Here is a 25,124-nt window from a genome sequence, read left to right as displayed (position 1 = left end):
ACCCCACACGTATGGGTTTAATGTTTTTTTTCTTTTTTAATTTTATGAAGTATTTAAAAAAAACCACTTATTAGATCTCGTTCAAACCAATTTTCGGTGGAAGTTTGCATGGTAATGTACATCATATATTTTTTTTAGTTTTATTTTCTCTTATTTTAGAAGTTACAGGGGGGGGGCACACATTTTACTATTTTGGAAGTGTCTCTCGCGAAAACTATTCAGTTTAGAAAAAAAATTATGTTAGAAACCTCAATATCATTTTTTTTTTTTAATTAGACACCCTAAAAAGGTGTCTTTATTGTAATTTCATAGAAATTTAATTTGTAATAAAACACTCGTAAAGTTGGTTAAATTGCAAACTGGGTTCGGAAATGTTTTTTAAAGTTATCAAGATCTGTAAAATTTACAGTAATGTTAATATTACGAGTATGTAACAATTTCATAGTTATTCTTCTATAAACTTCGGAGATAAGGGGAGGGTGGGAATGGTATTTTTTTCACATTTTCCTTTATAAATAAAATATTTCTTTCACTATGAATAATAAAATTTGAATGTAAATTTGAGCACTATCAAATGATACCCCACTAGACATTGAAATTTTGCCCCCTCTTCACATTGGATATTTTCTATAGTTAATAAATATAATTAAAAAAATACAGTCAATGTGTCTGGGTAAACGTTGTTCATCACTATTCCAAATTTCAAATCGATAGCTTAAGTGGTTCTCGAGATATTTAGCGATGTGACAGACAGACAGACAGACAGACAAACGGACGGACAGAGTCGCACTATAAGGGTTCCTTTTATATCTTTTTGGTACAAAACCCGAACTACTCGTAGCTAGCTATAGTTCGTCTCATCCACGATGCCGCGCAGGTTAGTCAAATCTAACCTTTAATAACTTGACAATACGACTCAAGGCACGCGTCGTCGTGAATGACACGATCTGTAATGATATTATTGCGTGTGTATCATACGGTTAAATTAGATTTCACGGTTTCCCAAATGTAACATTGGCTATTTTGTAGAAATTGGAGTCTCTAATTCTAATTCTCCCTCTAGGGCCTTTGTGAAACTCCATTTACGAGTGTTATTTATGACTTTTAACTGGAATGTCTTTTTATTTTTAAACTCCTCCTTTTGAGGGAGGACGTTTTCAAATCGGCCGGATCGCTTTTTATGTACCCTACCTTATCTTCCCCGATTTCTCCAAGACAGGGTGGACCGATTTCTTTGAAAGGGTCACTTGGTCCTAGATCGGTGAAAATCTAGGAAACCCCTCAAATTTTATATACGCACCCACATTTCATGATTCGAGTTCCCTTATTTAAGTAGTTCGTGCATTTGCCCTTATACCATTCAGTGAACTCAAACTGCTGGTGACGATCATAATAAGATAGCATTAGTATTATAAACTACTTCACGGAGAGTCGATTTATTTTCTATAGATTATAAAACGATACGGACTACAAGATCCAAGATAAATTAGCGCTTATTTTGACACACCGTTAATCTCCAATTAAAAACTGAGATGTAAATAACTTAAAATTTCCAAGGTCACATAGAGAATTGTTTTTCAACAATCATGCCGGATTCGGACTGTTAGCGTGTTTGATTAGGATCGAAATTAATGATTGCATCCAAAATGTGTGTAGGTACAATAATGGCGCCGTCTCCCCAAACATTTCGCAGGTTACTCAAACCATGCCATGCCCCATCACGCATACACCCTTTGTTACACAGGAAAATTAATTACCTATTTAAATTGTATATCGTATTCTCGTGCGATTCACAAAACACGTTCAAACTGTTTTTTTAATAAAAGCTATAAATATTACTTCGTAATTTCTACGGTCATTAACGAGAAAATCGAAGGCCGAGAGCTCGCCTCTCGTAAAGCGTGGCCTATCAACCCTGCACGGCAACCACCAATTAGAAATGCTGTTACGTTGGGCCATAGCTACGAGTAATATGACAATAACTTATCGACAATTGCCAATGTCGGAATGACAGATACGAACCAAATGCCACGTGACTATTTTCGTACATTATTTAAGTTTCGTTTGGCTAAGCCCGCAGATGTGTTACGCTTGTATGTAACTTGTACTGCTGTACTGTATGTAACAATATGCAGTACAGCAGTACATTCTTAATCAACATTTTCATCCAAAAGAAATAAGATCTTTGTACAAGAAACATTTATTCTTTTGGCACATTACTTGGATTACTTTCTATGAAGCCCGCTTTTGTATGCATTCTGGCCAATGGTTAAAACCATCTTTAGCTACTTCGATTGGGGGTAATTCAATACGACGCATCTTGAATGCTAAGCCACTAACAATAGAGGTGACCGCAATGTTACCTAGTGGGCATTAGTTAGAGCGTCGAGCATTAGTACATTTACCTTACAGCCAATTTCGCCAATAAACTGTCACAGTTTGGCGAATTTTTTTAGTAAGATAAAGATAAAGATAGTTTATTATTCAAGTAGGCATATTAGTCATATTACAATGCGCTTATGAACGTCAAATAAAGCTACACCGGCTCTAACCCCAATATGGACCAGCAAGAAACTCGGCGGGACACATCTTTTCAAAACATTACATCTTATAATTAACATGCATTAAATAAGAAAAAAAATACAATTTAGATTACTATACAAATCATGCAATTACATACAGTAGCTACTTTAAGCTAGTAGTTTTAAAAAAATAAAAATAATTTAAGACCACAAAATTTCTCAGCAATAAAGTAAACATAAATTTCAATCGATGCAATACATATTATTATTTATAACTACGAAACCCTAAACTACTTCAAATGCATCATACTGCATACAGTTCCAAATATGAAAACAAGTAGTAAATAACCAGACTGCATGATGTGCCACATTTGTCTTAGTTAAAAAAGCCATTAATGCATAGTGTTCCGAATATGCCACAAAGTTTAATCAAAGAAATAATTGTAATACAAATGTGTTTACTTATGTGGACTGCCGTAAAAATGTTGAAGATTCATTTAACTGCACATAACAATTAAATAGCAACTTCACCAAAACTTTGATTTTTAATCAATAAAATTGCGAGCCGAATATCCTCCGCCGTGCTGTCACAAAATCGCCGCAACCGGCTTTCTACTCACATTTTGAAAAATGTACCTTGAAACCTAACTGCTTCACAAACATGCGGAACTGCCCAAAGGGTATAACGGGACCCTATTACTAAGACTCCGCTGTCCGTCTGTCACCAGGCTGTATCTCATGAACCGTGATAGATAGACCATAGACAGCTGAAATTTTCACAGATGATGTATTTCTATTGCCGCTATAACAAGAAATACTAAAAAGTACGGAACCCTTGGTGGACGAGTCCGGCTCGCACTTGCCCGGTTTTTTAGTTGTTATCGTGTAACTATTGAGCTAATATATTTTTCCTGGTTACGTCAACAAAATGTAACCAGTAAAAGTTATTGACGAGAAATGATCGGTGTACAAGTAACGCAACGCCCGTGATCTGGGCTCTACTATACCCCAACCCCACGGGCCTTTAAGTACTTGCTCAATTAGCTATATTTTACGAAATAATATTGTATCTTAATTTTCAGTCCAGAATTCGGTACAGAGAAAGAGCTGGCCTCCTTGCTCTCGTGGGAATCAAGCATGGAGCAGTACTCGAGCGCTGGTGGGACAGCCAAGCAGGCCGTGGAGCAGCAACTTAAAGTGCTTGGGGGCTGGCTGCGAGGGCAACCGCCCTGCTCCGCGCTCCCTCGGCCGAAAGAAATGCCGTACTCTTGTGGTCTAAAATAAACTAATACAAACACATAGCAACAAAACTTAATAATACTTAATAAATCTGAAGCAAAACAAGTCGCGGAAACTATTTTATTTACCTATCCTTTTTATTTAAGTTCCTTCATCGAATTTATTGAACCACATACTAGAACTAGAGCCTAAGGGCTCGTTCAGACTACGTTAGTAATTTAGTTGAGAAGCGAGTAATTAAGTTACTAAAGGGCCTAATCGTGATTTTCGCGGCAGGCCCTCTGATTAGGTCCTGTTAACTCCTGTTGTATGTAATGTAGGTACAGTCACGGTTTTTAATTGTTGAACCATTTAGTGTTCAAGCTAATTTGATTGTTTAATACCGTAAGTATAAACAACCAAATTAGCTTGAACCCTAAATGGCTAAACAATTAAAGACCATGACCGTACTTATTTAATTTTAAATGAACGCTCTTTCACGCGATTTAGTAGAGCCCAACAAGGTAAAAGTTTTGTACTTACTCCGCATATATAGTAAACACCCCTATAATGGAACAGGCACCAGTAATGGGATGGTATCGACAAATCCTGTAAAACAAGTATTTACCATGAGTTTTTAACCGCTGGCAACATTTTACCATAAACAAGAGCCAAAGAGCTGCTTAAGTTTATTTATTTTTTTAATATTAGTTAGTTTGAAAATTAATGGCGCCATACATCCTATGACTGGAGCAAAAAACCATAGTTTTAATTGGTTAATAATATTGAAACCATGCAGTAACTTTCATTAAATACATAGAAAAGATAGACGACGAATTGGACATTCAACTTTTAAAGCACAAAGCGGTAGAAATTTTACAGTTGTCGGTGAAATATTAAAAAATACTCCAAATTTTCTTTTAAATGTCCCATGATTTGTGCCGTTAATAATTACATCGAAGCGAAGTGAAAAATACGCCATACTAAGCGTGTATCATATAAAACGTAGTTCATCAACTTATTTATGTTAAGTTTTCTAAATTAATCTGACATTCCTTCATGAGACATCTCTCATGACTTTTATTAATTTTGTACCTATTAACAAAATGACACTTAGAATTAAAACTAAAACAACTTATACGCCAAGCCCGCAGGTGCACCAAGCATCCTCGCATGGAAAAATGGGGGGACTGCCACAAAAACCAGCGAATGTAATTCATAATAACCGGCCAAGAGCATGTCGGGCCACGCTCAGTGTAGGGTTCCGTAGTTACTCTTCCGTCACAATAAGCTAAACTGGAGCTTAAAGTATAGTAAATTGTTAACCAAGGGATGAAACGGTACTTTTCACCTGAGTTAAACAAATAGGCAAATTTGCATAATCAGTACCTAATTAAAATAAGTCTTTTTACTATGATGGGAAAACTTTTTGCGATAACTCAAAAACAGCTAAACTGATCATATCCGCTATAGTTTTCATTTAATGTCTTTCTTAAGCTCTACTTCCACGATTTTTTTCATATTTTTTGGACCTATGGTTCAAAAGTTAGAGGGGGGGGGACACATTTTTTTTTTCTTTCGGAGCGATTATCTCCGAATATATTCACTTTGTCAAAAAATGTTTCTTGAAAACCCCTATTAGTTTTGAAAGACCTTTCCAACGATACCCCACACTCTAGGGTTGAAGCAAAAAAAAATTTCACCCCCACTTTACCTGTAGGGGAGGTAAAATTAAATTTTTAGATTTTATTGTACGACTTTCTCGGCTTTATTGATTTATATATCCATGCCAAATTTCAGCTTTCTAGCACTAACGACCACGGAGCAAAGCCTCGGACAGACAGACAGACAAACAGACAGACAGACAGACGGACATGGCGAAACTATAAGGGTTCCGTTTTATGCCATTTGGCTACGGAACCCTAAAAACGGGATAAATAGGTCATAGGTAAGGGATTTGTCGGATAAGCGAAGTCATATCCGATATTGTTACAAGGAATTTCATATGAAAACCAAACTTCGCATAATAATTACGTCATATTAAGCGGTTGGTCAATATAAGCGGAGTCATAATAGACGGATTCCACTGTAATGTTTATACGTTTCTTTTTTTATTCCCAAATTTCAGAATTTAAAACACTTGTAATGTTGAAAATGCTAGATTATAGAAGGAACAAGGTTTATATACATTTAGGGACACAAACAATTGTAAGTCGCAAGCAATATAGAAATAGCTAGTGAAGCCCGACCTACTGTGGTCCAGATAAACGGTAATAGGTAATACTATTTTATACTGTATCTTCAAAATTAATAGTACTTAGGTTTCTTCCTACACCTTGTAGGTGTCTTATTTGCATGCAGACATCGGATTCTAGAGGGCAAAATTTAATGACAGGTATAATATACAGTTCCTATATCGATAGACTCAATTATCGATTTTCTCTCTTATACTAGAGATCGCTCCAAATTTTACTTGAAAAAATTTGAAAGCACAACATTAAAGTAACACAAACGGGACTTAACCGCGTGTTAAGTTTTAAATTTACCTCCGATCACGAGACCCGGGGACAACGCCGTCCTCGAAACGTCAGAGGTAAATTTAAAACTTAATACGCGATTAAGTCCCGTTTGTATTAGTTAATAATGTGTAAAAATCGTGAAAGTTTAAATCAGTATACAACATTAAAGTATAACACAAAATAATAACAATTCTGTTCTTCTTTATTTTAAATGGATTTCTGAAGTTACACTTATCATCGTTTTTTTTTAACCATATGCTTTGTACTAACTTTATTATGAACCCTGAAATAATATTAACAAATAGAATACGTTATTTATCAAAATATCCATAAATTTGACCCTTAGAATCCGATGTCTGCTTATTTGCCAAGACATGCAAAACTAGTTGTTGCCCGTGACTTCGTACGCGTGAATTTTATATTGTGTAGCAAAAGATAGCAGTAAGATTTTTTTTAATTTAAAATTAGGTAGTATTATTTATTTTTAGATCTAGAATTTAAGTTTTATAGTTTCGTTTTTTATTTGACAACAAGTGAGATTTGTCTGTCACAATGTCTTTCTACGCAGTTTTCAAGTGCGTCACTCAAAAATTCAAATAAATGTTCTCGATATAAACCCTCACAACCCTTATAGAAGAAAATTTTCCAAAGCACTAAAATTATTTTTATTGTATTACAGTAAAATGCCTTTTTTATAAAGTAAAGTAAGTATAGTTTCAAATAAAATTTTGAACACAATTTTATTCATCTTTTTATGAGATTTTTAAGTAGTTTGGTGGTGGACAATTAAGGGTTTTAATGAGAGCGTTTGATATATTAGTGTATTTTTGGTACTAAGTTGGTAAAAACTGCGTGACGTTGGTGGAAATTTCCACTACATTCTATATTGAAGGACAAAAATAAATTAAACTTTAGTGTATTATTCTTGAATAAAACAACGTCTAGAGTCTTCAATGGTGGTGTATTTTATATAAATCCTTTACTTAAAAATATTAACATATTTTTGGAAAGGAGCGAGATGCAGTTCGTGTAGCTGTCAATAGCGAAAAGTGTCGGGGTCAATGTCATAGCTGTCAGCGACTATTTTGTTAAGGCGGCGTCACACTCAATATATTAAGGTTGCTTTACACTCTGCTACATCTCCCCCTTTTTAAAAAAAAACAATTTGTAATATCGTAAAATTACACAGAAGTACTTATTTCTAACATAAAATTCTACAATATTCAGTTTAATAATACTACTAATACTTAATCTTTTAGCTATTACAAAATTGTAATAAATTTGTTTCTTCTAATCAAATGAGCACACTTACTAATACAAATTTTACATTTGTTTCTTTCTCCCCCTTTTACAAAAGAAAGAAACCATGGGAGTTGGACCTTCAACCAATAGTGGAGACTGGTGGAACACAAAGCTTCACGCCGGTCGAATATGAAATGATGTTCTTGTATATTCCACATTATTATTATCTACTACGTTATAAGACCTAAAGCCATTACATTTACAAATTTTTCCTTGTAACCATATTTTTTTATTTGGTTCTTTTTTGAACCACACATGCTGTCCAACATAAAAATCATTTTTACATCTAGCTGTACTATTGTAACACTTCTTATTTCTATGTGATGTTCTTTGGAACTGCTTTTCTACATTATTATTAAGCTTTGGCTCTAGATATTTATAGTTAACAATGGCTTTTGTTTTGATATTTCTGTTCATCATTAACTGACTAGGAGAAAAACTAGTACCAGAGACGGGAGAAGCCCTATACTGTAGCAGTGCTAATCTGAAGTCAGTTTTATCTTCATAACATTTAAGTAAAATTTTTTTAGCTATCTGAACCCCTTTTTCTGCCATTCCGTTTGACTGAGCATATCTTGGGCTAGTATATGTGAATGTGAAACCCCATTCACGAGCAAATTTATGGCACTCTCTGGAGTCGAACGGCACATGGTCTGAAACTACTTCATTAGGGATGCCCCAGTTACAAAAAACATCTGTAAGTCTGTTAATTATACATTTGGCACTTTTACTTGTTAATAACTTTATATCTAACCATTTAGAATAGTAATCATATACTACTAGATAACTTTTTGTTTTAAATTCCATTATATCTGTAGCTATTTTATTAAAAGGCAATTTAGGTACTTCATGAGGCAATAAGGGCTCTTTTACATTATTATTTTGGTAGGTTTGACATACAAAACATCTCCTTACATATGTGTCAAAGTGTTCATCAATTTTTGGCCAATAGTACATATTCCTGGCAGTTTGTTTCATTTTAGTTGTGCCAAGATGCCCTTCATGTAACATTTTCATAATATTTAAGCGTAATGTGGTAGGTATTATGATTCTATGATTTAAAAATACTAGGCCTTCATCTACAGTTATTTCAGATCTAAATTTATAATAATATTGTAAACTATCTGACACATGTTTTTTATCGGGCCATCCATTCTTAGTATATTCAATTAATTTAGAAAGTTCCGTATCATTATTAGATTCTGTAATTAATTCTTGTTTTTGCTCAGGAGTGCACTGTAAGTGACTCGCAAGTCCCACGCAATGGACCATTTCGTTAATGTATGGATCATCTGTTGTATTATCACACTGAATATATGCACGAGATAGTAAATCCGCTATGTACATGTATTTACCTTTTAAATATTTATATTCTATGTCATATTTCAGGAGTCTTAATTTCATTCTTTGAAGCCTAGGGGATGGGACTTCATGAATATGTTTTTTAAGCAACGACTCCAGTGGCTTATGATCATTTATAATTGTACATTTTTGTCCATAAATGTAGTAATGATATTTTTGAGTTGACCAACACACGCTAAGTAATTCTTTTTCGATTTGTGAAAAATTTTGTTCGGACGGAGTTAAACTCCTTGATGCAAAAGCCACCGGCTTTCCTTCTTGCATAAGGCAACAACCCAAACCATCTTTAGATGCATCACATTGTATCACTACTGGCAGTTTATGATTAAAATTTTGTAAGGTTGGAGCTTCTGTTAATTTCTTTTTAATAGTTTCAAAAACATCTTCATGAATTTTCGTCCATAACCAAGTCACATCTTTTTTTAACAATAATTGAAGCGATGATGCAATATTAGCCAGATTAGGAATAAACTTTCTTAAATAGTTTACCATACCAAGGAATATTTGCAGCTCTTTTTTATTAGTAGGGCTTTTCATATTAGTAATGGCATTTACTCTTTCTGGATCAATCTTCATGCCTTCTTCAGAAAAAATATGCCCAAAATATTTTACTTCTTTTAATTTGTACTGAAATTTATTTTTATTAAAACGTACATTGTGCTCTTTGGCCCGTTCAAAAACTTTATTTAATATTGCATCATGCTCTTCTTCAGTATCACCACATATTAATAAATCGTCACAGTACACAATGACACCCGGGATGTCACCAAAGGCAGTTTCACTGTACCTTTGGAAGACCTCCGGGGCTACAGAGATGCCAAAAGGGCACCTTAAAAATTTATAACATCCAAATGGGCTGTTAAAAGTGCACAAATCACTAGAATTTTCGGATAATTTAATATTATAGAACCCATCTGATAAGTCTAAGACTGAAAAGTATGTTTTGTTACACAATTTTGAAACTATTTCATCTAAAGTTGGTATTAGGCAATGTTCTCTAATTAATACTTTGTTTAGGTCTTTGGGATCAAGGCAAATCCTAAGTGAGCCATCTTTTTTTTCAATAATAACAAGGTTGCTTACAAAACTCCTAGGGTGTGCGACTTCGGCTATAACTTTGTGTTCCACCAGGATCCTCAGTTTCTCGGCAAGCCGACCCATCAGTGCATGCGGCACGCGGCGGGGGGGCCGCACTACTGGTTGAACTCCTGGCTGAATTCGCAACTCCAATGGTTCCTTGAATTCCCCGACACCCTGAAAAAGTTCCAAATTTAATTTAATAATGTTATTTTTGTTTGAGCTTAGAGCTTCATTAGTTAATGTATTAATTTCTTCTAATTGTAATAATCCTAATGTTATTAGGGACCTGAAACCTAAAATAGGACGGAGATTTTCTTTAATAATTACAAACTCAACATCAAAACTTTTTTCATCATTTTTAGAATAAGTCTTTAGAGTGATGGTACCTAATGGGAAAATTTTGCCACCATTGTAGACCTCAATTACTGACCTTGTCTCAGACAATCTGCTTTTAATATCATCATTGACAATTAATTTGAGATCTCTTAATGAAAGGACATTAATGCCAGCGCCTGTATCACACTTTAAAGATACCCTTTTGTTTTCGACTCTTAGCTTTTCCGTCCACTCATTCTTAGTAAAGTCTATGGAATAAACTAGTCATAAGTTGTGCACATTATTATTAGTGAAATTTGTATTCATTTCATGAACCTGTCTATTAGGCATACTGCATCCTACACTAAAATGATTATATTTTTTACATTTTGAGCAAATTTTTCCAAAAGCTGGGCAGTTCCTAGGCCCATGTTCTGTTTTACATTTTCTACATAAATAAAAGTTTTTGCTGTATTGATTGTTGCTATTGAAAGTCCTGTTGTTATTCTCAAAGTACTTATCTTTCATATCTGAAGGCCGATGAGATGAGGGCCTTGCTTGTACTGCATGCACCTCCGGGTTCTTCAGCGTCTTCATGTGTTCTTTGCAGAGTTCAGCAGAGCGGCATATATCCACTGCCTTGTCCAGGGTCAGTTCTTTTACTTCCAGTAACTTCTGCTGTGTCCGCTGGTCCTTAATTCCGATGAGTATTCGATCTCGTAGCATCCTATCCTTCTCCTTGTAGTTGCAGTTTTCAGCAATTTTCCTGATGGCTGTGTAGAATGCATCGAAGGTTTCTCCGTCCTCTTGGTCCCGTTTGTTAAAATTGTAACTGTTAATCACCTCGTTTTGCTTTGGTTTGAAGTGGTCGTCGAACAATTCAATGATTTCGTCCAACTTCGTTTTCTCGTTAGTTTGCAGCACATTAAAATATAGTTCCTGCGCTTGCTGTCCGATGCAATTGAGAAGTATGGCAGCTTTTCTTGTTTCAGCTAGCCTTTCGAAGCCAGCGGCAATTAAAAATATGCGAAATGACTGTTTAAACCTCTGCCATTGCGGCCAACAGTTTCCTATGTCGTCTAGGTTTAAGCCCTGCGGCATTTTGTACTCGACCGCGCATGCCATGCTATCTACTTCGTTAGTTTCGTCATCAGACATTGTCGATTTTTCTTTTATTTTAACACAATTACCTTAATACTGAGATGTACCGGCCGGGGTCCGCAATGTGCCTTCTTAAGTTCTTATTTTAATCTCGTTAAATCTTCGTAATCGTTCTTCTCCGGCTGCGCCATGTATTATTCTTGAATAAAACAACGTCTAGAGTCTTCAATGGTGGTGTATTTTATATAAATCCTTTACTTAAAAATATTAACATATTTTTGGAAAGGAGCGAGATGCAGTTCGTGTAGCTGTCAATAGCGAAAAGTGTCGGGGTCAATGTCATAGCTGTCAGCGACTATTTTGTTAAGGCGGCGTCACACTCAATATATTAAGGTTGCTTTACACTCTGCTACATTTAGTACATTTTCTTACTTTAGATGCTAAAAAATAAGCTTTTAAATTGATTTCGGCTAATGCGACCATATCACAAAACAACCAGGTTCGAGGCTAGAATGAGACAGATATATAATTCTTGACTGGCCAAAATTTGCAAAGTGTGCATGGGACACTCAAAAATCAGTTACTTCTCTTTAGTTTTTCTACATTATTTTTTTTTCTTTTAAGTACCATTTAATCATATTTTTTTGCCATTAATACTCAGATAATAAGTCACTTTACAACTTTTGTATAAATGTAGTACACTTTAATCCACTATTTGATGGTAAAAAAGTACACCAAATATTTATTTCCGAAAACACCCAAATAATAGTACCTAGAGGCATTTCAAACTGTTTTATGGAGTCGGTTCTATTAAAGATATAAACTTGTTTCCATACTTTTTGCCATATAAATGTGTCGTGAAAACGCATCTAATATGTAAAGAAGCCACACCGAACACTTCGCTTAGGGGATAAACTTATGTGTCGTCAGAATCGAGCACATGCTTCAGCGGCGATTGGCATGAATGCCAAAGGCCACGAGCATCGGCAGAGGCTTTATCCGCTTAGTGAACACCAAACGCCATCTATATCCGGTATTATTATGCAAAGTTATTCAGCCTAAGTATTTTGAAACAAGAACACCATAATTCAAAAAAAACCAACGGCGCCCTAAGCTTTACGTGCCTACGGATCCCTCAGGCACAGACTGCTATATTTTATTAGGTGTCATAAAGTATATGATTGAAAGGAATAAATATACACATATTGCACACTCTGTCGTTGTTATCGGATCTTCCATATACGATGATAAACAGACGTAAAAAAAATCGTAAAGCTGTATCAGCTATAACTTCGACACTTTTATTACGATCGCTACCTATTCTGGTTATTTATCTCCTGGATATTGTGATATCTGGGTGCGATATGAACTGTCACGATCGGCAATTAATTATAGGTACTTTTCCGAACTGCTCAACTTTCGTTGGGTTATCGCCATATTTATTTGAGGTAAATTGTTTTTCAAACTTTTTTTTACTTATAATTGCAACATTAATGCTATCAATATATTATCACTAGGTTATTCATTAACAATTCATGGGGCAGGTCAAAGTGTTAATGCAACTTTGTTGTGTCGTTAAACATCAATAGAAAGTTGGAGCTACTTGATGGGTTCCTCTCGTAAATATGAAACGCTCACAAAGCAAAGCGCAATTTAAATTGAATATACACCGTTGGAAATACCGAAGTCCTGTGCAACCTGCGGTGGCAGCATGGTTGCATTTTTATCATTTGTGCCTGTCACTTTCGCACTTACATACCTGTTAGAACGTGACAGGCATGGTGACAGGCGCTGCTGACCTTTAGCGGCATACAAAGTGACAACTCTACGACAAAGCTCAAACCTAATTCTAGTGAAATAGCGTAAACTATAAAATGAATTATCACTTGCCATTACTGAGGAGCTTAGGTACTTACCTTAAGACAACCCTCAATAAATCTGTGTAAAAGTAATAGCATGTACTTAAACCTGGGCTTTATCATCCGAGACTATATGTAACTACATATATACTGGCTGTAAGGACTTTTATTAATAAAATATCGGTTTAGGAATCGGGTAGCAAAATTTACTTTTAAAGCACTTAGTATAATAATATAGGATATACTTTAGTTTATTGGGACCTATTTAATATTTTAAGATCCATTCCGATAAACATGACAAGAGGCGGCCAGGACGACCCCGTTCCACAATGCATTTCCGTTTACGCGTAAATAATATAATACTCTGATTCTCCTTTTTTACAGCTAGAATCTAAAAAAATCGGACAAGTGCGAGTCGGCCTCGCCCACCGAGGGTTTCGTACTCATTAATATTTGTTATTAGTTGTTGACAGACGGACGGACGGACGGACAGCGGAATCTTAGTTATAGGGTCCCGTTTTACCCTTTGGGTACGGAACCGTAAAAATAGGCTAGTACGAGTAAACATACCTACATAAGTACCACCAACGTAAAAATCGCTTAATTTTTTGAATGCCAGAAATACTGCAGCGCTACATTTATTTACGGTAGATGGCTAAACGAGTTGCATATGGATGTACAAGTAAGTTTACTTAATGAACTAGGAATTTCCGTCGGTTTTTCTCTGATTTTCAATAGCTTTGCCATTCATAAATGCAAGTACTTCAAATATTATTACAGTACAAGAACCAAAAGGGCATTAAGGATGGCTCACGTTAGAATCCGGGTCGGGGCCGGGGCTTTCGACACTTCAGTTTTCTATAGATAGCATTACGTGATCACCGAGAAAACGAACGTGTCGGAAGCCTCGGCCCCGATCCGGGCAGTTCTTTTGTGAGTCATCCTTTATGTATACATTTTTCGACTGTTAAGCAAGAAATATAGACGGACCAGAGAGCGTCTTGGGTTCTGATTGTCATCCTTCGGGTACGAAATTCTAACGATACCTTGTCAGGATTAACACGCCCATCTGACGAGGTATTTTGGCGCTCAACCGGGGTGAGAGCGCTAACAAGTCAGAAATGGGTGTTTTCACCCAACTTAAATACCTACTCTATATTTTGAAAAAAATTGGTTGTAATAACAACTCTATGTTATTGATCAATTTATACTAACATACTCTATGTTTCTATGTTACTCTATGTTTGTGCATTATGGTACAGTCAGCATCAAAAGTAGCGGATGAAACAACGCGCCATAAGTATCTGATATTCCGGATAACTTTTCTAAATATAGATAAGTTTCTAATATTCGCGTTCAAAAATATATCTTTTACAGTCTTAGTTGTTCTATATCAAAGACATCACTTTTTGTTAAGCTGTTACAGAATGGTAGATACTTATGAAGCGTTATTTAATCCGCTACTTTTGATGCTGACTGTACCTACTAATTACGACACTATCCTAATAATTACGATTTTTCTTCGTAATTAATACGATTTTGAACTAGGGTATCCTCAGAGGGTATCGAATGAGGCAAGCAAAATATATGAGTATTTTACAAAACATGACAAAGTACGAGTATATGCTAATGCTATTTTAAGGTACTTTTTACTGAACAACTGAAGTAAAAGGATTCATACTCGTATTTATGTAGTCGGGAGTTAAATATTATAATAATCAGAATCGATATTATAGGACACATAAATTTCGAAGCGAATTTATGTTGCTAATCGTAAATAAGAAAATATATTTATTTTTTATTTTTTTATATTCCCTAGAACCGCGACGTATCACTTTCAACTCGCTTCATATAACATAAGCAATGAGCCACTTTCAGAGCATGAGAAATTAAGAATAATTAATGCAGGTAAATAGTTAAATATCGATAAAAACTTGCCTTCGTATCTCGGTCTATTAATAATCGACCCGACATTAATATCTCATGAGTTTCAAAGGTTATAACGACCTTTTACAAAAGCGAGTGATATTTTGTATTGATACTTAACATATTTTGTATAAATCACGTACTTAATAAATAAAAAATAGCCACCCGTTACGTATTCGAAAATGAGTATTAGAAAACCTTGCCACTTGACGAAGTTAGTGGATTAAAAAAAAAAACATCCCGTATAATACGGTGTAAACGGAAACATGGTCGCCCTAAATCTACTTGGCGCCGTTCCGTGGAGCAAGAGTTGGGTCTATTGGGGATGGGGTGGGAGGAGGTTACCCAAGCTGCCCAGGACCGGAGTCAGTGGAAGAAAATGGTTCAAGCCCTACACCCCAGCAGGGGGTAACAGGATGAAAAGAAGAAGAAGTAGATAATACGGTTGACGATGACAAAAACACTTATTATCAATCATTCAATTTCTATTATTGCATAACAATGAAAAAATAATCAATCGCTAAAACTGTGATAAGAATTATCAACCCGATTAATTGTCATTGACTTCTCGTCCATTTCGAATTAGTGATAAAAAAAATACTGTGCTAACATTGTACCTATTAATGATTAAGTGGTGTAGTAAACACTGAGACATGGGTCACACGCGGGTGCATTTGCTGTTTACTAGTGATTACTTATAGTGCATCGCAGTAATTTAAATCGAAAGCTCGAGGCTGCACGGTTGACGATTAACTACGAAAATAAGTGAGCGTAACTTTCTATAGTGCGATATAAATGTAAGTTAAATATCTTAATTTAATAATGTCATTTTTTAAACAAACGTTTTTTATATAAAATAAACGTGAGATGCGCTAAGACGAACACCGGGGCAAGAAGAACACTCTATGGAATTATCAGAGTTCGTTTTGCCTCGAGCAAAATAAACTATGTTCTTACCCCCATCTCACCTTATGTGTACGGTCCTCGCGTTTCAGAACTACATCTATACTTTAACATAAGAGGTAAATAGTGTAAATACCATAAACCATCTAAAATAGCTTCCCATTAAATGGGGAAAATGCCTTGCAATAGGTTTTCAAGTCCCGTCACGAAAAAAAGTACTAAATCAGGGAGAGCTGTACATTTATTGCATTTTTATGTTGTTAAGTACAGGTAATTCGTTAAATAGCGGTTTTACGATTCTCGTTTGTTTCATCATTTCCACTTTTCACAAAACTTTCTTGGCGCGCATTTTAGACAGTGTAGTATTACAAAGAGTTTTGTGTAGAAAAATCGAAGTGAGGTAGAGTTGTATGACTAATTAATTTAAAAATCCGTTATGTAGTTTAATTAAAAGCAATATTTTGTAGTTTTACATACATACGTAATAGTGACGAATATAATAATTACGCCTAACCCAGACATGTTTATCGTGTGTGAAAGGTTACTTCGACTTATCATACTAACTAGTAAATAGTTCTAATGCTATTATCATCTACGATTATATTATTTGGTTCAATTAGGACATCGGGTACGCGCGCACTCAAAATAATAATATTATTTGAATTGGAAATTCTAATAAACTACAAAAAGTCAACCTGGAAAACATATTTGAGTGTAAGGGTATTATTGAATGGGTCTAAAAATAAACCTTTCAAAGTCTTACAAAAACACCATATGGCTAAGTTTGTTGTTGTCCTGTTTGATATCCTTTTCATCTATTGTATTTATGTTTTGGCATTTTTCTTGTAACGTGGGTATTTAAAGTTACCTGTATTGACTATAAGCTAGCTTTGATTCAATATTAACCTAACATTTCCGTTTTCAGATGTACCTGGAAAAAATGGCAGAAGAAAATTACATACGACATCGCTCACGAGAATCGAAACCAAATGGAATTATCGAACATCAGTACGAAAACATACAGGATCCGGAGTTCAAGCACAGAGAATCTCCCCTAACATTTCTTATAAAGACTTCTCCTCATATAAGAGCTATATATCACATTTTTGTTGTGATACTTTTGGTGCTGTTATTTGACACAGCCATCTACGACCTCGTGGAACGTGGCAAGTAAGTCTGCGTCGAGTCGCTCGCCGTTGCGCGTACCGTATTAGAAATTAGTACGTGACTAGCATAGCTGTTTAGATTACTACTATCATTGCCCACTAAGCTGTCTGGCGGACTAGTTTACAAAAAACTTCAGCGTGGACACGATAATTTGGTCATACATCACATGGCACGATAAGTCGTGAACCTTGGCAATTTATATGTCATAAATACTATGATATAAAGCGAGGCGAAAAAAAAAATGATTTGCCACATTCAATAGGTACCTTGAACGCAAATATATGTATTTTGCTGAATAACACGAATGTAATTTAATGTAAACATTATGAAATCTTTGTTTGAAAATGAACCAATGCTTATGCATTTCAAGGCACTGTAAACACCAGGTTTAAACTCTAAGCGAAGTCTGGCAGTATAATTGTGTTGAAAATAACATTTTCAAACATATAATTCTTATATTCTTATTGATATTGATCTCAAATATACTACTAAATGATTGGTACAACAACTGTGGTAACTGCAATTATTCACTTACTTTTATAAAATGAATGATTTATGAAGAGATGCAGCAATTAATCGGCTAGAATGGTTACAACTAAGTTCACTGTTTATCTTGCGATGACCCAAAGTTTTTTTTACTGGATGTAGTGAATTCCGTTTTATGTGCGTGGTAGAACCGTTGCTTATTTTAATACATAATTTCGCAGGATAAATATAGGGACAAGTACAGTGAAATACGGTTTTGGTGACATCGGCCGCGGTGCTAAACTCTGGCTCTTCGAGTTTTCTATCGCTCTGTCCTTCTACCCGGGACTACTGCTCTATACTGCCGGAGCAAGATTATTCAAAAATCATACTGGTAGGTAATAAAACTTTATTTAACCCCCCGTCAATATCAGAAGAGTGTACGATCCACCTGATTCCTGATCGAATTTTACTCGATATTTTGGCCAAATTAAAAATTTGAGTTGCAGATCTTTTATAAACGTGGACGTGTACATATCTACACTCAAGACTAAGATCCCCAGACTGAAGTCCCTTGAGAAAATATCTTTAATTAATATTCACAATAGTTCTAAATTTATAAGTACTCTTGCACGAACGCCCAATCATTTTCGTAGTTTATATTCATGAGCTAATTGGCGTTCAAATTTACGTGAAACAATGTAGATTTATGTATACTCAATAACTTTTTCAATCAGTAGAGAGAAACAAAGTTGATGAAACCAAGGTAAGAGACGAGTAAGTAATCAATTTCACTCCGTGCCTAGCCTGAGTTTAATACTCGTATAAAATATCAAAACAATTGAGAAAGTTTGATGAACAGGTAATTATTAACTTCTATACGAACATAAATACAAACCGTCTACTTAGCAATATAATTTTGATCGTACTTCGAGGGCAAATCTTGATATAAAATATTATTTACTTCGAGTTTTTATTTGAAGTGAAAATAAAACCTGGTAGGTTTCGACGAAAAACCGCATCTTTCTCGTGAAAGCATGCATGCTGAAAGTCTTCAGCGTGTAATAATCTGACTGCTAACTAGGAGCTAGATGCGATATAATACTACCAAATAATAAGCACAAAAATAGCAAATAGTATATTTCTCTATTTTGAATCACACTGCTGAGGAACGGTAGGGCCGCGTACCTACGCACCGTACCGTTTCTCGCCGCGCTGCGCGTTGAGCGCGCAAACAAATAACCGGTTATGGGTTTTAGTCTTGTAAATGACTGAATTGTGTTTCGGAAATCGTAAAATTAAGAGTTGGTGAAGTTTCAATTAAGTTATAAATTTTTAGGGTTCCGTAGTCAACTATGCTCCCTTTTAGTTCGCCATATCCATCTGTCTGTCCACCCGGGGCTTTGCTCCATGATCGTTAGTGTTAGAAAGTTGCAATTCGGCATTGATACATAAACCAAGCTTTGCAATAGAACGGTAAAAAAAACTTTAAAAAATCTACGGTACCTCCCATACAAAATGTTTCTTATTTTTGTTTTTCGCTTAGACCATCATTGGTGTGAGTATCGTTGAATACGTCTTTCAAACTAACATGGGTCACCAACAATAATTTTCTCTAGTCTAGCCTAGGTCTAGCCGTTTTGAGTAATTCCAAAATGTCTTCTCTTCTTAGTAAAAAGAGCGCTGCGTAAGGTCCACTCTTTTGCTTGCAATGTATATGATACTTACTAATAGTCTCCGCATAGCCTATTCCACCAGAATGGTAATTACGAAAGCCTACATTGAGCATGACCGACATGCTCTTGACCGATTTTTAAGACTCGCCTCAGTTACATTAGACTCTAGTCAATAAGACAACGCCTTAGTTATTTTAGCTTGTTAGAAACCGTCCTTTGATACATACCATAGTTTAGTCATTCAATAGTGACAAGTTTTCTTCATTTTCATTTAAATACGATCACTAAGTCTCGGGACACGGAGACCGATTCCGTTTCAAAAATCTGTTACAGCTTCTATCTTGTTTTGATATGAACTCGACGGTAGCTCATGCTGACTGGTTGAACCGAAACACAATTAAAGTCGAGTCAAGGTCGTCTCAAAGCAAGAACGAAACTGTAATGAATTCTTTAAAAAATATCGGCCTCAAGTTTTCGCCAGCACTAGCTGCAGTCACTCCGCGTAGAGGGCCTTTTGTTGCAAACAGCCTCTCCCCTCTAATTAGTCACTTGGACGGTTATGTACGTGCGGCATTTAATTACTAAGCTACATGCAAACTGGAAATTGTACAGGGAGAACTAGGAAACAAATCAAATTATGTATTTTGATTTGTGTCATTTGAAAGAGAAAGGGGTGTGTGTAAGAATAAAGTAACAAGGCCTCCTGTGCCCATGGCTGAGAACATCGTCCAGAAAAGTTGGTTTCCTGAACGGTTCACACTGCATCCACCTTGACATTTCTCTGTTTGGCCTTATGATTGACTGGTAGACAATGCCATGAGGCATTAAGTCCGCCATTTGTACCTTTTGATGTGCAATACAGTTTAAAATAATTAAATAAATTAATGTTATACAATTCCATGCAAATTTAAAGCCCGGGAATGCCAATTATTTTAATATTGTCTTGGGTTACTGCGATAGTTGCTCATGTAGGTAATAAAATTATGTAAACGGAATATATGTACAACGACGTTTCAAACCCTATGCAGAGTTTGTTGTCGATGGGAGAGTGAGGAAAAATCATGAATCTAGTATAACTGGATCAGGCATGAGTGGTGGGGGGAATCGACCGAACGGGATAGCCTTACGTATCTTTCAGTAGGAGTAGGAAAGAAAGCGCTATTATTGTTATCTTTATTCCCTACCGTAAATTTTAGTATGATTTATAGTGGGCAACAGATAACCCGACCAACTTACGTAGATTGTTTTTGGTCATTTTGTCAGGTTTAGTTATGTTGTCAGGTAGTTTGTCACATTGCGCATGTTTTGTCCCTCAAGGGTGCAAGCGTATAAAAAACACAAGTATAGAATTCTACCATCTATGGGGAAAATTTATTCATGTGTCAAAATTACAATTTTCAAAACTACCCACATAGATGAACAACAACTATAAATTTTTAGGTTGATTATACATACAAAATACATTACAATTTTTATGTAACACTACTATTTATACTAGTATGGTGTGGATATTTTAATATAGTAGTGTTTTTTTATATAGTTATAATGTATAGCTAATTATTGATAAAAATACTGACATGGCATACATATCTGGTACTTAACTGTAGTTTAAAACTTCTTCATACGCACCCTTAATTTATAAGTCTGTAAGGTTTATTTGAAACATATCACTATTTTAAGTTAAGCATAGAATAGATCAGGGGTTCCCAAAGTGTGCGCCGCGGCGCCCTGGTGCGCCGTAGAAAATAAAGAGGGGCGCCGTGAGTTCTATCATTATCCGAAACCACAAATATTCGCGGGTACCTATTTGAGCGCTCGCATCGGTAAATAATATAGCGTCGTGTCACTCTTTTTCGACCGTGATTTTAAATTTACAAGGGCGCCGTTGCAAAATACTACACTTGTAACTGCGCCGCAGGTTGAAAAAGATTGGGAAACCCTGGAATAGATACTTAATTTATGCGTGTATTTATTTTTTGATTAGAATAAATATGAGTGCTGCCAGTTCCAAAACTAGACTTTCATATATACTTATTTCAGGACACCGGTTGTAAAGTTTTGAAAAAACTTTCTGTTGCTGCATTTACTGGAATTGGTTTCAATGTTTATAAATATCTTCCATCTTCTTTATTATACATAGCTTTTAAGTTTATTTTGCCTCTATTTAACTTCTTCTATACGATACGATCGGATAAGTAGCTGAATTTTGTTAGTTAGACATTATTTTAATTAGGTGGGTAATAATTATTTGCCTTGTCTTGTTTCTGACCACTCTGTCACGCTTGTATTTGTATTTTCTATCAAATAAATAAATTAATCCAGTGCTATTGCTTGTTTTTCTAACTGTAGATTATAATTCACATCAGAAAAAATTAAAAATACAGTTTCATCTCGTACAAAAATCTACACTCCGTCACATTTTTTGGGGACAAAAAACAAGACAAAGAAAATGATTTTAATCCAGGTACCTATTTAAGTTCTATATTTATTAAATAACACTAGTTACTTTCTCAAGAAATTATAATATAACAACACACTAAGGTAAAGGTAATCTTGGTGACGAATCGGATTCGATCGGAATCGGAAGCAACCTTTGTTCATTTTAAGTAGACGCTCACCCTACATTAATTCAAAGAACTGGAGAATGAGGATTGCAAGCTGGGTCACGGTTAGTTATCCATTTGCCCACGTAAGGTACCTGCCCGTAAGACGGGAACATTGATCGAGCGCCGGCCGGCTTAACTCATTGTCCACTTGAGCCTAGCCGGCAAAGCTTCCAATTTGCCGCTTCACAGACACACTGCCTTGAATTAATCTCGGCGCGACGCCCTTCTGTTCTCGGATTACACAATAAAAACACGAATGGGGTGCTATTGCAGGTAATAGCCGTGCCATATGACAATAATACACAGGGTCATTTTCAGAACGCGATTTTTGTTTGCTCGAGATGAAAATTGGAAGGTAGCATCAGATAATACGTACCATTTATTTTTTATTAATAAAGAAGTCACACTTCAACACCGACTTCCCTTTTCTTGTTCTGTCATATATCTTCTAACAGATAATATAGGTAAGACTTGTGACAAGTCACTAAAGTTTCTAGAAATTTACGTCCGAACTATAAAAACGAGTAGGGCGAAAATTTTTATCTAATTTCTATGGCCAAAATAATGTATATATTTTAACCCCCTTATTCATAAACGTGTACTAAAGTTACGATGCTGCTGATCATCGTTTGTCCCTTTCCGACGTATTGGTATGATGGAAAGGGACAAACGATGATCAGCGGCATCGTAACTTTAGTACACGTTTATGAATAAGGGGGTAATCTTTTCTTTAACGAACACTAGTTTAACATAGCCTGTTTCTATCTTATAAAATTGAGGATAAAATTGAATTTCTGTAATATACGAATTGGATTTTATTTTAGACGATTTTATTTATTACGTAACCCAATTCCCTTGCCTCGTTTTCTAGGCACGGGAATTTGAAATCATCATTAATTTTATTAATTAAACGCTGTTACTCTGGATTTTATTTGTCTTTCATCATTATTTAGGATATAGGATATATATCGTTGAACAATTAAAACTGGGCCATACACTCGTATATTATACGAATTTTAATTAATACAAAGAAAATATTACTTTTTTATTAAGTAGTTTGCTGCAGATCCATGAATGTTAACAAATTTTATCGTCAAACTTTACGATTCTAATACTTAGTAGACTCATTAATTTTTAAGATAAATTATTCATAAATATCAGTAATAGACCACTTTTAAATAAACCCACATAAAGCCTGTCCAAATGTTCATACGATATTCCATTATATAAAATTAAAATCAACTACGACGATGTTTCTTAAAGTCAGATAATGGTTATTAATTAATTTTAATTACTACTACTAAACTATTAAACAGAATAACAATACGTATTCATCACAGGCCTTTGCGTCTATTGCAGACGATTTAAGCCACGCAATACGTATTAGAGCCTTAATAACTCACAATAGTACATTGTGCAACGGGGAGGGTAAGTAAAATTTTGGATACGAGGGTGGAATTAAAGACCCGAGTTTGCAATATTCTTACCTCCGGAGTTACACACAATGTTTTTCATCACACTTGCGAAGAAAAAAAAAATTTTAAGCGAAATCTTAAATACGGTGACATATCAAACATTCGTCCGCCATATTGTAAATTCTTGACAAGCTAGGCATCAAAGGCACAGACCTATTCGGCATTCAGCCACGATTGAAAAATATGTAAAAATATTTTAAACGGCTATTAAATTAATCAAATTTAACAATTTTAAACATAAACAAAAATATTAAATTATAAACATCAGTAATTTTTGGACCCGGGGGTACGTCCTTAAAGTACGTCCAAAAGAGAGGTTTCGCTCATCTCACTTTATGTGGTAGGGCTTAGCCAGTGGATGTAATTACAGATCTAGAGCAGAGCCCAACTGGGGAAGTACCTCCACCTTACAGAAAACAGCAGCCAAATAACACTAGACCCTACTCATAGTGTTGTGTTCCTGTCGGTGAGTAAGGTTGCCAGAGCTCAATGAGGGGGGGCGGGTTTAGGGTCGGCAACGCGCATGTAACTCCTCTAGAGTCGCAGGCGTGCATAGACTACGGACACTGCTTACCATCTGGCGGGCCGTATGTTTGTTTGCCACCGACGTAGTATATAAAAAAACTCATTTATGGTACTTGGTTTGTCTGAATAAGTGACATAATAAAAAAAGCTAGAACTCCCTAGGGAGTTATATATTTTTTTTTCACGATCCATAACTCCCGCGGGAACAAAATAGGCTTTTGTCCTTTAGTACACCTGCATGAAATAAGATCTTTTTCGAGCAAGTGTGATGAAAAACTATTTAACGTGCCCTAAGAAGTAAAATAAAGAATAACCAACAATATAAAATAAACCCTAACTTCCTAATATCAAACAAATATGTTTAATTTTTTTAACAATTTGTTTTTTTTTATTATAGTTATTGAGAATGTCACAACTCTATTTACTGCTTCTATCAGAATTGTATATTAGAGCTAATAATACTTGCCCAGCAGTGGGACGTATATAGGCTGAATTATTATTATTATTTAATACTTCTCGCATATTTAAATGAAATGGTGTTTTTTATTGAATTTTAAACTTTTATTTCATTAATGGAAAACAGGTTAAAATAAATTAAACTGAGAACTAAACAAATTAGACTAAAACTACCTAAAAACATAAAAGCCTACAATTAGAAAATTGGCCCCAGGTCTATGCCGTTCGGTAGGGTGCCCAGAAGGCTGGCGGCGTTGCCGCGCTGAACGGCAACGCCAATGCGTTGGGCGAGATATGCTCCAGCCTTCCGGTTAAATTAAATTACTATAATAATGTTAAATTAGAAGAGTAACGACGTTATACATAAGATCCCATGATTGACTATTGTAGAGATATTAGTTTTGACTTTTGAAATATCATCACCAAGAAAATCAATTGATAAAAGGTTTTTTTTTAAGTTTATTTACAGTTTTTTTTTTACATTTATTCGTCTGCTAGCTTTAAGTTAGTTTGAATATAGTATTATTTAATATTAATTAAATTTTTAAGTAGGCACTTTTCCACTGATTGATAAAAAATATTCTATTATTGAAATATTCGGCCTGATTCGAACTTTAAGATACTTACGTCAAAATTTTCTAAAGATA

General features: G+C 35.2%; 1 protein-coding gene and 1 long non-coding RNA gene across 3 annotated transcripts in view; one reads left to right on the top strand and one right to left on the bottom strand.

Annotated features, from left to right (window-relative positions):
• LOC133533554 (uncharacterized) overlaps positions 1-25,124 on the bottom strand; it is a 146,654-nt gene that overhangs the window by 32,427 nt on the left and 89,103 nt on the right. The window lies entirely within an intron of this gene.
• Positions 15,809-25,124, top strand: part of LOC133533540 (sterol O-acyltransferase 1-like) — a 34,993-nt gene continuing 25,677 nt past the window's right edge. Inside the window, exons 1-3 of one of the 2 annotated variants that reach the window (XM_061872524.1) lie at positions 15,809-16,001; positions 17,033-17,277; positions 17,982-18,133. In XM_061872524.1, coding sequence (XP_061728508.1) covers positions 17,033-17,277; positions 17,982-18,133 — 397 coding nt within the window. In that variant the 5' untranslated portion in view covers positions 15,809-16,001. The other variant, XM_061872523.1, reaches the window with a different exon arrangement.

The sequence above is a fragment of the Cydia pomonella genome, unplaced genomic scaffold (assembly GCF_033807575.1).
Source record: "Cydia pomonella isolate Wapato2018A unplaced genomic scaffold, ilCydPomo1 PGA_scaffold_178, whole genome shotgun sequence".
Taxonomy (NCBI): domain Eukaryota; kingdom Metazoa; phylum Arthropoda; class Insecta; order Lepidoptera; family Tortricidae; genus Cydia; species Cydia pomonella.
Note: the sequence above shows the minus strand (reverse complement) of the source record. Positions and strands in the feature narration are given on the sequence as shown.